General features: G+C 39.5%; 1 protein-coding gene across 1 annotated transcript; it reads right to left on the minus strand.

Annotated features, from left to right (window-relative positions):
- Positions 1 to 205: 205 nt before the first annotated feature.
- On the minus strand, positions 206 to 13,445 carry pskh1 (protein serine kinase H1). The gene is made up of 4 exons (XM_042496490.2): positions 12,898 to 13,445; positions 11,465 to 12,268; positions 9,364 to 10,287; positions 206 to 4,564 (listed from the first exon to the last, which is right to left on the minus strand). Exons 2-4 carry the CDS (start codon positions 11,531 to 11,533, stop codon positions 4,247 to 4,249), a joined length of 1,311 nt encoding a protein of 436 aa, XP_042352424.1. The 5' UTR covers positions 11,534 to 12,268; positions 12,898 to 13,445; the 3' UTR covers positions 206 to 4,246.
- Between the last annotated feature and the right edge of the window lie 5,245 nt (positions 13,446 to 18,690).

Raw genomic sequence — 18,690 nt, forward strand, 5'->3', positions numbered from 1 at the left:
TGACCCATGACAACAAGTATTTAATCAGTTCATCACACAGTCTAAGAGGATGTTTGTGTCAAATTTGAAGAAATACCAATTTCTTGTTTTGCGCTCTGACTAACTTACACATAAACTCTGTGACCTGTTGGACCAATCACAAACAAGAGTCAGCAGTGTCAGCGTCACATGTAACCGTGTCAAAAGCCATTTGCAATCCAGCAAGTCAGGTTCGAGTGTTTTATTGGCACATACAACTCACCGTTTAAAAAAATAAAAAAGTTAATAATAGAAGAATCAAAGTGTTATCATTCATTTAGACACATAATAACAAAAAAAACTGCTTTCAGATAACAGTGATGAGTTGGCTACTTCATTTAGGACAACAGCATTTATATAAAATCACACAGATATATAAAAACATGAAAGGAAACACTTTTACAAATGTGCTGACATTCTGCTAATGAACTGATTTGGTTATTTATTGATCGTGGTGCATAATAGGCACTCAGCAATGTTGTTGACTAATTCAACCACAGGAATCCCTTTGAATCCAAATTATTACTCTGACTGTGAGTATTAAAGCTGATATTTTGGAACAGGTTAAAAATGTCTATTTCACATAGATGCTATGCTCTAGTACAGCGATACTCAACCTACAGCCCGTGAGCCAAATCTGCCCCCCCAAGAGGATGCCAGGTGGCCCCCAACCATTTTCTAATTCACAATAAAAATAAAGTGATTAATACTGGCAGTTGTTTTTGTACTTTGACGCCTTATGCACACTGAGTTCATAAAACAGCATCAAAACTTAGCTTGCTTATCAGAAAAAGCGCCAGTGAAGGATCCTCCGCACCCCACGACAGTTAAGCCCCTAAATCCAAAACACGTCCTGAACCTAGGAATGTCCATTACTTCAAGAAACACCCTAAAATCCGAGAAATGTCCTGAAATCCTAGAAATGTCCTTAGATCCTAGAAACATCCTAAAAATACTAGAAACATCTTAAAAATACTACAAATGTCCTAAAATCCTAGGAATGTCCTGAAATCCTAGAAACGTCCCAAAATACTAGAAATATCACAAAATCGTAGAAACATCCTAAAATCTGAGAAACTTTCTAAAATCCTAGAAACATATATGCTGACTACAGCGACTGGCCCCTAGCCTGCTGTCACTGTGCAAAAGTGGCCCCCAGGCAAAGTAAGCTGAGTATCTCTGCTGTAGGAGTAGTCGATGAAGTAGCTACCAGAATTTAGGACACCTCATGATACTGTATGGTGCAGAAGGTATGACCTTTGAGTGATACCTCACCCAAAATCTTTGTTTTGAGATGCATCTTTTCAAGCATACAGAAAGTGAATTTGATATTAAAAAAGGACACATTTAAGGTGAAAAATCTCTTAAAATGCAGCCAGAGTGAAGATCTGAGTGTACCAAAACCAGTCCCAACATCAGCCTCATTTACAGTCTTTTATAAACAAGTTAGTCCCACCAAGAGGTGAGACATCAGGGCAGATAACAGCAGTGGGACAAAAGAATATAAGATTTCAAATCTGATTTACATCAAGGGCAAAGGAAATACGACAGAGCATCCTAGAACAAGCAAAGAACAAAAAAAAGAAAGGAAAAAAACTGAGGTCAGCTGACATGGCTCGGTTAGGTTTCCAGTATGTGTTAAAAAGTTCACAACAGCAACACAATTTATAAGTCTGGGGTAGATCACAGCAAAATACTCCTTTAAAGAAGACCACACTGTAGCAACTGATTTACTCTGAGGGCGTTCAGAAGGAACAAAAGACATAAAGACGCAGTAAAAAGGTCCAATGAAGAGAAGATTGCAATTCAATTTTAACATAAGTGCTTTGCCAGAAAAAGGAGGGGAAAAAAGGCAAACAATCCTCACCTATTTATCAGAAAAGTTGTGCTACTTTTGGAAAATATTTTATCATCAAATATCGCCATTTTTACCAAAGTTGAGGATAAATCATTTGAAATCATTTAACCCTTTCATACCACAATGTGTCAAAAAAATCCAAAATTCAGTCTCATTTCAGATTATTATGATATTAAAGACTCTGACTAACACAGGATTCACAAAACCTTGTTATGTAAGGATGCCGACAACAGAGTGTGCAGAACATGAGAGCTGCAATCTTTTGTTTCTTTTCTATTAGTGTTATGGATTTTTAAAAATAGTTTGTCTCTCGTAAAGCTTTTGTAATTTATTCTGATTTAAGTGCACTTTCAGACAATGGTAGCCTCTCCAGAGTAAACAAAACATATACATAAGATTGCATGTGCTTGTTCTGTAAAACATATTTTCTACTCATACATAATAACGGTCCTTTGATTCTCCTCTACATGCCCCTCATCATCTTCAGTGGTTTCCTTCATTTTGGTCACAAGTGTAGTAAACAAGTTTAGGACGGTGTTTTTTTCTGTCTATGAGCGACTGTTCTCTGCAACTAGGTTTGGGTTGCACCAGCTGTTTGTAAATCCATTACTAAGTTACACAGGCTCAACAGGCTCAGAGTGTTATTATGAACGTCTTACAACATAACAGAGAGCGCCCGACAGAGAAATTAAACATTCTCCCGTACCTTTCTCTTGTTCCAGTAAGTCTGGTGTCCAAGTCACGCTAAAGGAAGTCTCATGAGAGGCGACTTGTTGCAGGAAGAAAACAGTGGAAACATGACTGAATGTTGGAGAAAAGATTGCCAGAAGCTTAATGTTATCCAGAAGATTTTTTCGGGGCTGAATATTTAACTGATTTCGACAAAAATCCCTCCCTTGAAAAAGAGATTCTTAATCTCAACCAACCTGGTTAAACCTGACCAACCTGGTTAAATAAAGGTTAAATAAATAAGACTTTTTTTTAAATGCCAATTAGAATAAAATTTAAGACCAATTTTACAAGCAAAATTGACAAAAAGGAAACATGACAATTTTTTACTCTGATCTGTGTGACATTTGCAACAGGCATTTGGTAAATTATTTAAAAAATAGTTGTTACCAATTATTCTGAGATTTCACAATGCAACATCAGAAAAAAATATTGATAAAATCCTATTTACCCTGTCTAAGCATTTTTATGACTTTTAAAGATTTATTTAAGATGTTTATTACAAATTAAGGCCTTTTTTCTTTATTTTTATTGTTATGCATGTTTTCACTAGTTGCAGATTTGTTTGCTATTCAATCTTTGTGCAACATGCTTTAATCTAGATGTGTGTTAATTGCCACTTAGTATGCATTACTTACAAGGAGCTGGTGCAACCTGCAGCATACATCCTGAACTTCATGAGCCACTCTCACTGTAACAGACAAACTGTAAAACACAACACCCTATACGGCCACATCCTCTTAATAAAACAGTGAATAATTTGAATACTGCTCTTCAACACGAAGGCAGGTGCTTCATGACTGAATGTACTGATGTATAAAAATCACTGGGAGCGGGGCTGTGTGGCCTATTATCTAATGCAATACATTGAAGATTTAACACAAAACAGCTTCACAATCTTTTGACAGCTTCAGAACAATGATATAAACAGAGCAATAATGGCAAGATTAGATAAGCTTAGAAGTGACTACTAAAAAATACGCCTTCATTTTGACCTTCAAGGGTGTGGTTTTGTTGCAATGTGCTCGCATCACCCACATCTTAAGACAAGGTCTGTACAATTAGTACAATAATAAATTCACAGCAATTTTAAATCAGGAATGAGTGAGGGGAATTTGTTTTCCCCTCCCCTCTTCTAAAAGTATCCCTTTCTTCCTAGAAACTTCAGTACCCAGAACTCTGTTCAACAGATCCTCGTGGAAGGTCATTATCCAGTGACCATTTGAATGGAGACTAATAATCATGTCAACAATAATAAATAAATATGTAGAGACACAGGGATTGAAAGAACAAAAGCAAAGAGTGGAAGGCACCATCCCGCCGGAGAAAAGGTGGAGGAATGGATGGAGAGATGATGTAACCCTTGGGAGTTCAAAACTTTACTGGTGTGTCCTTCTCTGTGCTCATCAGGAGCACGCCGCCAGACGAATTCTCAGCACTTACATTTCAACCTTAGTTCTACCTTTGCTGGGTTTAGTCACGTCATTGCCCTTTTTTTTTTAAATCGATTTTGAAGCCATTTTGGCCTCTAACACTGGCAGCAACTTTGAATGGCGCTGGTTATTGTAAAAGTTCATTGTAGTGCTGTTTCCCCCAAAAGAAAAAGGTCCGTTACAGTCGCTCGCGGTCATGCTCCCTGTTTCATCCATTGTACTGCTGCTGATAGCGCCGGTTCAGCTCCCGCAGCTCCTTCTCTCGCACCCGCCGTGCTTTGTTGGATTTGGTGGAGCGGCTGGAGCGAGTGGACTGCGCCGACTTGGTGCTGTGGCAGCGTGAGGACGCCCGCTTCAGGAGGTTCTGAGATATACAGCGCTGTAGGTTCTTCATGGAGGAGGAGGCGGCCATGCTGACGATCCAGGGGTGCTTGAGGGCCTGGCCAGCTGTGAGCCTCTCGCTGGGGTCCACCGTAAGAATCCGCTCCACAAAGTCTTTGGCCAGGTTGGACACGCTGGGCCACGGCTGCAGAGGACAGACAGATGTGAGACAACATGGTAATCCACAAACTGGGTACAGTGAACACTGGTACCCCAGTACTCTAAACAGTCTAAACCAGTGGTCCTCTCATATCCTTTTTCCACCACAGGTTCCTTTCTGATTCCTGTACCCAATTTTAAACTGTTTGCAGCATTTCAAACAAAAATAAATTGGTTTGGAACCTAAAAGTTAAATCCAAACTGGAACCAAAAAATAGCAGGTTTTCCTTGACCGGATGTGGGAACAGTGACAACATCAGCAGTCGTGTCATATTCTAGAGAAAACCCAGAAATGAATTAGCATTTCAATACCTCTGGTTCCCTCGTCTCAAGGTCAATGGGTAAAATATGACAATTAATACCCCATTTGCAAACTTTTAAGCTTTTATGTGTCTTTAAATGCGTGGTTGCTCGCAAGTGGCTAAATGACACTACAGGTTTTACAGCCTTGTAGAGGTGACTGTAGTGTACTTCATTTATAACCTAACATCAGCTTTTTACTTCTGGCGATTGCATTTAGGCTTCAAAAATCCTGAAAGTGGTGTTCATTTGAGAAGATTATCTTAATGAACAAAAAATGTAAGTATCATAGACCTTTGTTTACCACAGAGCTTATTCTTGTTATGTGGCGGTAAACGCTCATAAACGTAAAGGCAGAGGGCAGATTCTGCACAAAAACACACAGCCGCACATTTCTTCAGAGTCATAAGTGATTATTGAGCGGGATCACTTCTGTGCAGGTCTATATGTTTAGGGAAATCCTTTATAGTATATCTTTAAAGATGCCCTCCAAGTCATTTAAAAAATAAAGTATTGGCTGTGGTTTTCATTTATACAAAAAAAAATGCAGATATTGCTCATTTCAGAAGCTTATTTTCTAGTTTTCTATTTCGATGAAAAATCCATTCTCAGTGTAAGTGTACTGGAGGTTTAATGTTTCTTAGTAAGTTGCACAGAGGAACATGACTGGCTTCCAGACTACTGTCACAAAAACACGTTTGCAAGTACACATCTCTGATTTAACTCTGATTCAAGTTAAGTGCAGAGAAACTTTTTACCTTCAGTGGATGACAGTTAAAACAGTCGTCTAGTGTCAAACCCTGAACATCCGTCATTCTTCACAGTGACACACAAATATTCAGATGTTAGTTTGTTTGGAATCAGTGCAGTTTTGTTCACTGGACACAAGAGGACAGCATAGTGATATGAGAGGAGAGTGTTTAGTGAGAACTGTACTCTCCAGAAAAAGCTCAGTCATTTGACCAAGTTAGACGTTTAGATTATTCGACTCAATGTGATAACGAGTCTTCTTGGTCTTTTGATATATTCAGACTCAATAATGGGTGTGGGGTGGCGATTTGAATAGTATATGTTTTGCTTCAAGAGTTCATGTTTCCAAAAGATCTAATGTTATGTAAAATGTCCTTTAAAGCAAACCGTTCTCTTTTCCGGGATCAACTTAGTAAGAGTGACTGGTAGTGAGTCAAACTCTACCCCCTGCTTAGACAGGAATGGGAATATCAACGCTGCATGCCTTTCTACACGCACACACACGGTTTGTACATGATGTCCTGCTTGGCAACCAGCTGTGTTTTCAGTCTCCCCGTAGACAACTAACCCCCTTCTACACACAGCAGGTAAATTACCAGTGCTGGTTAAAGATACATGACACATATATAAGCCCTCAGACATACATTTGTACTCCACCTACAACAATGTCCTGGCTGTGATAGTTCCTGGACTGCAGCTGTAAATGTGAACATTATTTATTGCAGCTATAAAGTCCCCCGAGGAAAGTGCATTCAAGTCTGTCCTACCGCAGCTCCACCTCCCATTTACCCTTAGGACACGATTTTCTTTAGCAACAGGTCACAGGCCCCTCTGCTGCCATGCATTGTGCCATAATGTTGTATATAGTGATAGTCTTCAGTTATGAATGTCCGAGTTGTGTTCAGAGCCACTGTAAAGCGTCGCAGTAAAGGTTTATACATGTTTTTATAAATAATTTTCCAGGACTTTGAGGCAAATTTTAAAGAGCATAAATTCTCTGTTCACTCTGTTCTTTGCCATTACTAGATGATATTTGTTGTTTTTTTTTAAATATCATTTTTTAAAAAAAAAGGAAAATCTGTTCAGGATTAGAACTAACTATTTCAATATAATTATATCTTCATATAACTTAGGGACTGTAGGGGGGTAGTGCAAAAGGGGGGACGGATGTCAGATGATTTTTCAAGCACTTGGGATTGAATGTTTTTTATTTTCACTTTAAGAAAGGGCATACAGATTTAAGTGGCTTTATTTTGTATGTATTTTACTGCTGATTTTTAAAGAAAATATTATGTGACATTTCTATGCACTTTTTGTGACATTATTATAAAACTATAAACTACTCATTATTACCCGAGAAAGCCCTGTGAAAAAGAAGCAGAGCACACTAACTCAAAAAAAATCTATCATTTAAATTGTATTTATTAATTTTTTCTCACAAACATTGAAATTGAAATGACATTCATCCTCTGGAAAAAAAGAAGAATATTCCAAATCCCTCAGTTGAATACCTGCCTTATTAACAAATATTTGAAAAGCCAAATATTTCGGTCCCTCAGAGGTCAGTGGCCAGACGACTCCATACAAATGCTGATGTTGCTTCAAATCATCTGTATGTGTAAATAGTCAACCAATTTGACAAATAAAATGAAAAGTTTTAATATGTCAGTGACGGTTTGTGTCTGCTGCCCCCCAGTGTCCAAAAAAATCAGTTATTGCAGGTTTAAGTGGCATTTCATGGCACAATAGCTCGGCTTATTACTTGAACCTGGATTTGTGTGTCCTTGTAAGCTGCAAAGTTGCGAGCTGAACATCAGCTCCCAAATCTCACATCAAGCCATCCTTCTGCCTTCTCCCCCCTGTCATTTTTCAAACAGAAATGCCAGGAATAATCTTTACGGAAATATCAATTTTTAGTTTGTACTCATGTTAAAAGAGAATAAAGACTGCTCTGTCATTGCTCTCATGAGAAATCTTCCTCTTTTAAAACTTAAGAGTCTTTTCTGTGACAACTAAGACCACAATATCAAGTCAATAACCTCGATATCATCCTAAGAATGCATAATGATTGATTCCACTGGAGGGGTCTTTTACTTCTCACCCAGAGGCTCTGCTTTACTATCTGCAAACCTCAGCTAAAATACAGACTCCCTTCTTCTGTGATTTCAATTATTAAAAGTGTCAAACCTGACCTTACCTTACCTGTCAGACACTTGAGAAGTTCAGATTTGGACAAGTTCCAAGAAAACTGAGATGATTCAACCTCTCCTCCTCACTAAATATTACAAAACTACTCAGCTATTATTTGCGCTGGAGTGGCTGTATGTGGGGCAAACATTAACCAAGGGCCCCTTTTGTAAAGCTCACTGGCAACATAAACATCCCACGCTATGAAACAAAGAAACGGACGACTCAGCATTCTTCCAACTAGATACACAGATAGAGCATAAATTATTGTGCACACATACACACTTCGAGGGAGGGCATATTGACTTAGAGAGGACATGAGAGGGAGTAAGGCTAGGTAAAAGGTAACGGGTACATGAGAGAGACGTGAGCTGTGAGATGATTAGTCCGTACGTTTACACGCACAGTTGAGTCGCCCTGCAGTTAAAGCTCGATTAGGCCATTTACTGTCATTGTCCAAGTGTACAAGCATCGAGAGAATCGATTTATTGACTCAAATATGTCCAACTCCACCACTATAGGTGCAATATGCCCCCTTTCAGCTCGTTGTTACTGGACCCTCTTCATGTTGACCTATTGCGTCACATATCAAACAAGTCAGCAAGACCTTCCTTTTTAGTCTGACTTTGAATTGAACTTTATCTACTATTTATACATTTACGTCTGTTTTTTGCTACTTCCTTTATCCTTTTATCACTTTGAAAATATTTATTATTTTACTTATTGTCATTTACCTCTTATTTATTTCACTTATTTATCTTTAATTATTACTATTATTACTTTATATCTTTATTTATTTGTTTCCTTATTCGTTTATTTCTATATTTCTATTTACCACATCTGAGGTGGGGAGTTCTGGTTTTACTGTAAGAAGCACTTTGTGTTACAGTTTGTTTGATTGATTAGTGCTATACGGGTTGTGTGTTGAACAGTGAAAACATGGATAACTTTTCGGGCTGTACATTTCATACATACCCTACACTTTTAACTTGGTACCTTCCCATCTTCTTTTTCTTTTGTTTTTCCAGGCTTTCTTCTACGAATTTATACTGTTTCATTTCGGGGTACAAGCACAAAGACTATGAACCATGCACCAAACGCCAAGGCCAGTTTAGGTTTGACTGAGACGTATACATTACAGATTAGCTCAATTCCAAATCACATTATCTAGGTGTGTTAATCTGACTTCTAGAAAAATTAACTTAGCATAATTTTAGTCAAAATTAACATGTTTACATGTACTTTCAAAGTCCAGTTTTAGTCCAACTAATACAATAATTCAACTTTTCCTACCATCATGTAAATGTGAAGTAAAGGTGTGTAAAGTGTGAAGTTGTGTGTGTGAAAATGTGTGTGTGTTAAGTGATGTCACCTTATGAGAAAAGCTGAACTTCTAAGAAGTCTGAAGTCTGAAGTCAAGTATTCCAAATATGGGTTAAGTCTGATGGAGAGTGTGTGTGTGTGTGTGTGTGTGTGTGTGTGTGTGTGTGTGTGTGTGTGTGTGTGTGTGTCTGAGGGAGAAAGTGTGTGACAGATGTGAGTCCTCACCTCTCCAGAGAAGCTGTACTTCCCCTTGAGGATCTGCCGGTAGAGCCTCATGCGGTTGTCGTCCTCGAAGGGCATGGTTCCGCTCAGCAGGATGTACGATATCACCCCCAGTGCCCACATATCTACAGCGTTTGTATAGGGCTTCCTCACCAGGATCTCAGGGGCGATGTACTCTGGCGTGCCGCAGGTCGTCTTCATCAGACACTCGTCTCCTTTCTTCCTGCTACTGGCCAAGCCAAAGTCAGTGATGATGATCTTGGAGTCGGCTCCGGGGTGGTAGTACAGCAAGTTCTCCGGCTTCAGGTCTCTGTGAGTGATCCCCAGAGTGTGGAGATACTTAACGCCATCAAGCACCATCTGCAGCACCCGCGTGGCGTCCCGCTCTGTGAAGGAGCCGCGAGCAATGATGCGGTCAAAGAGCTCTCCTCCAGTGGCCAGCTCCATCACCATGTAGACGCGTTCTGCAGTCTCAAAGACCTCCATCAGCTGGATTATATTGGTGTGACGGACTCGTCGCAGAACACACAGCTCTGACTCGCACACCTCCCTGCCCTCCCGGTAGCGGGTCTCGATCATCTTGATGGCGTACGGCTGTCGCGTGCTCTTGTGTTCCACGCGAACAACCCTGCTAAAACTCCCACGACCTATCAGAGCTTTGATGTCGTACTTGGCCGTGACCCGGGGGTCAAACTTTGCTCGATATTTTGCCACCTTCTTCCGCTGAGGGTCCGACAGATCGGATGGGTCCTTAGGGGGCGGGGCGGAGGCAGTGGGAGTGGCAGCATGGGCCAGGGCCGGATTAGGGGAGGTGGAGCCAGCCTTGTCACCTCCACCTCCGCCGGCCCCACCCATCTTGCTCCTGGTGCCATCCCCTCGTATGAAGTGCTTATAGATATCAGTCTGAGGAGGTGGGGGAGGATCAACCTGAAAAATACGGAAACACAGTTCTTCACAGATGCAAACCAGAGAAGAAGAACAAACGTTGATTAATTTTCTGCAGAGAAAGGCAGAAAGATTAAATTAACTGTCCTATCTAAAGCCACTGGCATATAGATTTGTATAGCTGATGTATCGTTAGGATAGCCTGACCAAAACTGAATTTTTGAGGTTGATATTGATAATGACCGCTAAAATTAGGTGGGGAAAAAAGTGGATATATCGATATCAGTTATTGGCCAAATGAGGCGTTATATATCAGCAAATCAGATATCGGCAAAAAATCCAATACCGTGCATCCCTAGAATTTATCAATCTAAAATTTTATTGGCATTTGGGTCATGTATCAGGCATGGAGACACTGACAATAAAAAATAATAATACTTTGATAGGTGTTATAATCACTCTAAATTTTACACATAGGGGCTTCAGTGATCTATAGAAAATTAGTCATCAAAAGTTTTGATTTTCAATAATTTGTTTAAGTCATTTACTAAACAAAGAAGCCAATCACTTTCAAGTTCCAGCTTCTCAAACATATAACTGCTGTACCTTGTTTTACTGTTTATCACTGACATTTTTTTCTGACATTTAGACACTACGATTCATCTGTCAGTAAAAAATGATCTATAGAATGATCAATTATAAAAAAATAATCACAGCTCTATAAGAAAGGATAGTTTTTTTTACATACATACATCTCTATAGTCAGTGTATTACATACAGTAGATACCTGGGCATCAAGGGAAATATATTTTTTTCCTTGGTGGGAATACACAACTGACAGCAAGGTAAAGCAATAAACATATTCAATATCCAAAGTCCACTGACTGATATGATTTCTTTTGGTAAGCATTTCAAGTGGCTAAAACATATTTTGCTGTCTACCCTCGTCCACAGCAATGCATAACGGAGTTTCTGGGGTGGTAGCCCTGTCTGTCTCTGAAAACAGAGAGTGCATTGACCGCCATCTACTGTATTCAACGCACTGACTATAGATAAATATCTCATAAAGTCTGAAACTTAGAATCCGAAACCTAATAAAACCTGGACTATCCCTTAAAGTTAGTGTTAACAATACTAACACTGGTAATGGTGTACTTAGCAGTAATCGTAGCACTGCTGCTTTTACTAATAGCAACATTAACAGCGTTGTCCTACTGACCTTTTTGACCAGGTCCAACTGAACATCCCCTGGAGGCTCAGGGAGGACCTTACTGTTCCTGCACCCCATCACATCACCTTGGGCCCCTGCCCAGCCAGCCACACAGGCCACCAGGAGCCCTGCCTCATCACCGCAACAGCCGATTCAACACACGCAGGGCATCCAACATCCAGGCCGTACCCAGACTCAGACAAAGGGTTCATGAATAAAGCCGATTACACCCACTCCGGTCCCAATGAGCTGGCATCAGCAGTCACAGTTCATGAATACACCCGATACATCCACTTAAGTCCAGTTTAAAAAGTCAGAGAGTTCATGAATATATTCTGGGCAAACACGTTGTGCATCTCGGCTCCATCAGCAATTGCTGTATCACTGGTTGTCTTTTTGTGAAAGTATTCTTTTATAGGCCTGTGCCAGTGGGTCTCACACACACAGGCTGCACAGTCGGCAGGCAGGGGGTACCTCAAGCCCCTTTAAGAACCTACCAGGGCCCCATCTCAGATGTGGTAATACGTTGAATGTTTGAGAGAAAATTGAGTGCAGCTCTATGGATACTTGTGGGCCAAAATGATCGATCGGGGCAAAGGGAAGCGGGGGGAGAAGTTCTTGAAAAAAAAAGGAGTTTAAGTGCTGCTGCCTTTAGGAGAAATGCAGAAAGATTCAGTCACAACTTCCACAGAAAATAAGATCATCAACTATGCTCCCATCCATGGGGGGAAGCTGCAATGTCAGCAGCGGTCTTGCCACAGATAAAGCAGCTCCCCTGGAGAATCACAGGCTGGAGAGCAGCGCAGGGAAGCTCTGAAATGCAGAAACACAAAATGAAATCTTGAGTGTTGTGGTTAGGTTCACACATGGGCATGAGTAGACAGGAGCAGATTTCAATTAGGGCCAAGCACATAAACACACTGATAATTTTAGCACAAAAGTCACACACCATTTCTGTATAAGAAGTTGCGTGATGGGGCCATATTGTGAAAGTTGCAGCCAAGATATGATTACAGCTATCCAGACATGTTTAATCATGGCCAAGAAAGAAAACAGGGCTTTGCCATTGTAAGAAATAGCTTCACTAACACAGATGGTCACTTATATCCCGAGCATCAAATGTTGGAATTATGCTTGTTTAAAGTTGTCAGTACAAAATATTTATCAACTTACTTTACTTTTACAGCTATAAGAAGACAAAACTGAAAGTTCAAAGTACTTGAAACCATAAGTCAAAGCTGCATTTACAGTAGAAATTTAATGGACAACTGCATTAAAGTTAAGTTAAAATAAAAAATGACAAGGCCCCACTCATGTCAGTGTTTTTTCTTTAGCCCAAAACTAATTTCACCGTTATTTTAAGCAACAATAGTGAGAACCAAGACAGTCTGTAAAAACGTTCACAAATAACTTCAACATTACAAATGTAAAAGGTGACTTACTTATCCGAGATAGCGCAGAGTCTGAGCATGCTAACTAGCCTGCTAGCAGCAGGGCAGGACTCCCAACTTTGCCAAATCCAGCCTCCTCACCCCACTCTCACTCAGCTGGGCTCTCCATTTTCACCTCGTACTTTCCCAACTTTCCTCCGGAGGACCAACAAGTCAAAAACGTCACTTCATCTGTTAGCGACATTTTTGGGTCAACTAAGCAGTTTACGGGTTTGTTTTGGAGATGAAGGGACTGTACAAAAACACATAAACTTGCCCCGTCGGTTGCTTTTCTGGACGGTGTTTTTCGCCCAGGACCACCTTCCCACAGCTCGCGAGGAGCGACAACAGACATAACGCAACACAGGTGTTCCGGTGAGCGTTTTCAAAATAAAACGCTAGATGAGAAATCTTTGCAGCGTTAAATGTGATTACCGGTGGTGGATGTAGTATCTCAAAGCCACATTTGAGTAAAAATAGAGATGTCTCACCAGAAAATGACTTTTGTAGAAGTTTAAGTGACTTTTGAGAATATTACTTCTGTCTGAAAGTATCTGATGACTAATGACTACAAATTTCGTTTAAACTTGATTTTAAATCGTCTTTTTATCTGTGCACCTCTTGTCTGCAATTTTATTTTAAATAGTGATTTTGATTTTGATTTTGATTTTTTAAATCATTTGGTAATTATTTTTACTTTTTATATCTTATCTCATGTATCTTATTGTTGATCTATATATTTTATCATGTTTTATATGTTATTGCTCTGTAAATATCATTAAAAAATATTTAATCATATAATTACAAAATATATAACTAGCGTACTTGCTTATTACTTACTTATTGTTTGTTGTTTTCCGTCCATTCCAAAACAGACTTTTTTTAAAATAAAAAGTAAAATGATTTATTTATTTTTTTTATTATCATGAATAATCACTCACATCAATAAATGAAGTGATTTTTTAAAACACACTACAAAAATAGTTATATCTATACAGCGGTAAGAAAGATTGCTTCAAACAAACAAACAAACAAACAAACAAACAAACAGTCAAACAAAATAACACCTGAAAAAATAATACACATCTTTACCACAATCAGTTATCCAAAAATAGACCCTGAGGTCCCTAACAGGGCATTATGGTTTTAATTATTTTAATGTTATGATGTTCATATAATTGAAGATGATTATAAAGAGTGCAATTTTAATCAGTCTCCCTCTGAGATGTACATTATATCAGGTCTTTGAAGATGCATGACTCAGGACTCAGACTCGGGTAATGTTGACACGGATTTGACTTGGACTCTTCATTAGTGACTCAGAGTTGGACTTGGACTCAAACACAACACAAGACTCAAATTGAACACAGGAGTTGGTAAAAAGTAATTATCATCAGAATATTCACCTATATGACTTTTCCAAATGTTGAATGTAATATTAATAATAATAATAACAATAACTTTATTTATATAGCACATTTAAAAACAATTGTTTACAAAGGTCTTTGACAGACAAAGCACAGGCAGGAACACAGGGAATAATCAAATAAACATCATACCAAACATACCAAACAGAGAAAGGTCAAGAACAGTCAAACAAAAGGTCAAGAACAAAATGCGTATACAAAAGGTCAACAAGAATAGAGTAAATAAAAGGAGCAAAAGTGATAAAGGCAGTTAAAGTACTCAATGAATAAAGTGTTAAGAAAATATAAGAATAAATGAAAGACAATAAAAATAATATAAGAAATAAATGGAGGCATTTGCCAGCTGATATCTCATATGGTTCACGGATTTGTTTTCCTACTTTTCCACCTTGTGTGCTCTTAATTTGAAGGCCCAACCCTTTAACTTCCTGTGTGTTCCTGTCTGTCTCGTGCTTGCATGATGGGGCTCTTCTTCCACCCAAAACTTCTTTTGTAGAGACGGGACGACCTCCCTCGGCTTGTTTCGACCCCATCAAGTCCTCCCCGTCACTTCCTGGATACAGAGAGAAGTCCCCCTGACAAAGTGCTGACTGCCTCTCGGAAAAGTACTAGAGAAAGTCTGGGTGGCACTTAGGCAGCTAACTGTTAACTTCAGGTTAGAGAGCAGCATGACTGCTTTCTGGCCCTCATTTGATGTGATAGTGCCTCAAATTACAACATCTGAAAGACTGCGTGATGTTAAGCACAGTTCTATCTGAAAACATCTGAGCAAAATATGAATGGCACAGAGCTATAATAACATGAAAATTATAGATTATAGTTTATTTTTTATGATTCCTTTATGTGGTGGGGTCCTACTGGGGCACTCTCGAGGTCCCCTGGTGTCCATGGGCCCCTTTTTTGGGATCAGTCAAGCCAGTTAATTGACAGCAGACATGCAGATGGATCAGTTTCTGTAATTTCTATACAGAGTAAAGCCACTACACTATATAAAAGGTCTAAAAGCATCATATACAGAGGACTCAACCCAACGTTTAGACACGCATCACACAATATAAACTTGTGTTTTCATTTTCAGCATCTTTTAAGTGGTTACAATCTGCTTTGGTTCAGAATTGGATCTTTTTTAAAGTTATTTAAAAGTGTTTAAAATTTAGAGGGATTTTGGTGGCGATTGCAACTATCTTAAACATCTTACGGCGAGAATTCCTTCAGTCTTCACTACTGAGGAGGTTTTTATTGGCAGACGAATTATCCACAGAGGTCTTGAGAGGCCAAAACAAAAAAAAACAGATGATTTAAACTGCTATAAACACCAAATAAAGCAGTTTTACTTTTCAAAACAGTAAATCTCTGATGCAGTTTGGCATGTTGGGGACGGGCTGCTCACTCACATCGTGATCACCCCTTTTCTCTCATAAGTTAATGTGTCCTCACCTTCTGCGGATTCAGGAGGTTTTCATCATGAGCTGAATTATCCTGAGAGGTCTCCTCCTTTCCAAAACAAATAGAACTAGTGATTTAAGCTGATCAAAAACCAAATATTCCAGTTTCAGCTTAAAAATACATGTATTTCTGACACACTTTGGCATTCGTTGTGGGAGGCTACTTCAACACATGCTAATGTGAAGTCACCCTTTTGCTCAGATTGCTCTTATGATCTAGATGTTCAGAAGGTTTTCAAGCCAAATTATCCACAAAGTTTGCAGTCTCTTCAAAAAAAATAGATTCGCTGATGTAAACTGCTAGAAACACTGACTAAAGCACATTCATGTCACAAACAGTGCAACTCCGGCGCTGCTCATTGCAGCTGGGCTTTGTATTACGGTGGCCAACGTGAAAACGCCAAAATGCGAACAGCTGTATTTCAAGCCAATATTTGCTTTGACAGTTCTGGGCTACTGTAGAAATATGGCCGCACAACATGTCAATCTCCAATATGTAGATAAAAATGAGTCAATCAAAGGTAACAAAAACACAACAATTGTTATTTTCAGGTGATTATATACTGAAGAAAACATACTTATTATATATATATTATATATATAGATTTCATTTCTGCCAACATATCCTCATAAATCTTACACACTGATCCTTTATGGCTCCCATCTGGTGGTTTGTTTGGTTGTTTTTTGTTTTGTTTTTTTTAAAGCTACAAATATTTTTCCTTGAGCCTCCCTGAGTGACTTGCATGAAATGTTCCTCCCACATGACGTGTTGAAGGACTGTCAGAAATTGAAAATTCAATGATCATTTCTGTTTTTATAAGTTTCTGGCTGTGATAAATGGTGTCATTTTGGCTGTTTTTATTTTTGGCATGCCTGTGGTTTGGAAGGTGTGTTTTCTTTAAAAACAGCCAAACATTTTCAAGGGAAAAAATGCCAAAAGATTTCAGAGGAAAAGAAAATCATCCAAAAAATTTAAAGATCACCAAAATGTTTAAAAAATAAAATAAAATAAAGCAACTTTAATGAAAAAAAGTTAAATGTTGTTTTGAAAATTAAGCCAAATTTTAAAGGGAAAAATGCAAAAAATTGAAAAGAAAAAAATAATTGCAATTTTTTTTTAAAGAAAACATGCCTTCCAAACATGTTTGCTTTTTTTTTTTTTTTTTTTTTTGAAGGTGTTTTTATTCCTACGGAGGTCCAGGCTAAGCCCCTATGGTCCTTGAAAGCTTGAAACACCCCTGGGTTTAACCAGTTGCACCTTATTTTTGCAATATGCTTTATTTAATTGTTTTTTAAGACCATTTGCAGACCTTGAACTAATGTGTAAGGAGAAATCTGGACCCAGGTGTTGGACCAGTTGGGAACCACTACTTTAAAAATTTAAAGGTGTAAGAGCAAACAAAAACAAAAAAAAGAACAACAACTCAGTTGCATTCCTGCAATATAGGCAGCAAATACTGATGAATCTGTTGCAGAGCATCTCCACATGGTGTCACTATGCGCATAAAAGTCACTTTAAAGGCAGTCTCAAACTATAGGACTACTTTTTAGTCGCTTTACTAGGCTGGCTTTACACTCATGTATCCCCCATGCCTGTAAAACAGCCTTTCAGTTTCACCCTGCTTGTTCATGAGCAACGTAATAAAGAATATTTGGCCTTGACTTCAATATTGATGTGATACCGAGTACTGGACTCACTGTACGCTGACCATGACTTGTGCAGCCTTTACAGGACGCAGCAGAGTTTTGTGGAGTGGCATTAAAAGTGGGGAATTAGTGAGAGGAAGACAAATGTACCAGAAACAGAGTCAGAGAGACAGTAAAATTCATCTTATGATGCCAATAAAGCTCCTTGAATTGGATTGCGAGAGTGAAAATGAGTGGGAGAGGGGGGTGTTGGTGACAGAGGAAGACAACGGATGACAGATGGTGGGTACCAGACAGAAATATAGGGAGAAAGGGAAGGAGGGAGGAGGGGGCAGAGGGATGAAGCTGCAGAGAGTAATCAGAATGGAAAGAGGGAGATGTAGAGAGATAGAGGAGGAGAGGAGGACACAATGCAGGCAGGAAGGAGGAACGGAGGGAGAGAGAAAAGAATAAAAGTGAAGAAAGAGAGTCTCTGAGGGGCCGGGACTGGCCAGCCAGCCTCTCTGCTCTATCTGCAGTGCAGCTGAGGTCAGGGCCTCTCCGGCTCTGCAACTCGCTGCTACATCGTCATCCTCGTGATTGATCACCGCTTTGTCGCACTCTGATTAAGATGCTTTGTCTGAGCGCTCTGCTTCTATTGACACTTGTGTGTATTCCTCTGCATCACAACTCTCTCAGCTCTCTATTTCCCCCTCTCTATCTCTCTCCGCTCACACTGTCCCGTCGCTCACTCCCTTCCTCCCCTTTCCCACCCCCAAAGGTCAATATCATCTATTAGATCCAGATTTGCTGACTGCTGTATTATTTATCCATACAGAGGAAGAGGAGCTGCTCTATTAAAAGCTCAATTGACTCCGTCTGTGTCTCTGGCTCCATTAATATCCCCATGATGCTTCGCCCTCATTTGTGTGTGTGAGAAACAAGAGTTTTAAAGTGTGTGTGTGTGTGCCAGCGTGTGTGGTGTATTTGTAAAAAGGCTGCAGAGGATGAGTAAGTGAGTGAGGGTTTACAGTGAGTGGACAACTTTATGTTTGTGTGTGTGTGTGTGTGTGTGTGTGTGTGTGTGTGTGTGTGTGAGTGTGTGTGTGTTTACAGGCAGTTCGGTGCAGTGGGACGAAAGCAGAGACTCTTGAAAATGACATCCTGTGTCAGATATTGTTGGAGGATATTGCTGTTTCTGTGTTCTCCCTTTCTCTCTCGCCTACTCTAGCAGGGGGCTCCTCTAGAGGGTCAGTGGGGGTAAAAAGAGAAAAAAAGACAGAGAGAGACCACTGCTGCTTGCC

The sequence above is a fragment of the Plectropomus leopardus genome, chromosome 7, assembly GCF_026936395.1.
Source record: "Plectropomus leopardus strain MGB_pleo_1.0 chromosome 7, ASM2693639v1, whole genome shotgun sequence".
Lineage (NCBI taxonomy): Eukaryota > Metazoa > Chordata > Actinopteri > Perciformes > Serranidae > Plectropomus > Plectropomus leopardus.

What these genes read in the sequence shown, in the direction of transcription:
- pskh1 (XM_042496490.2), bottom strand. Translation starts at nt 11,533, where the DNA reads ATGGGGTGCAGGAACAGTAAGGTCCTCCCTGAGCCTCCAGGGGATGTT. An exon ending in AGTTGGACCTGGTCAAAAAG is followed by an intron (nt 10,288 to 11,464) that starts GTCAGTAGGACA and finishes CGTATTTTTCAG; the next exon opens with GTTGATCCTCCCCCACCTCC. An exon ending in AGTACAGCTTCTCTGGAGAG is followed by an intron (nt 4,565 to 9,363) that starts GTGAGGACTCAC and finishes TGTCCTCTGCAG; the next exon opens with CCGTGGCCCAGCGTGTCCAA.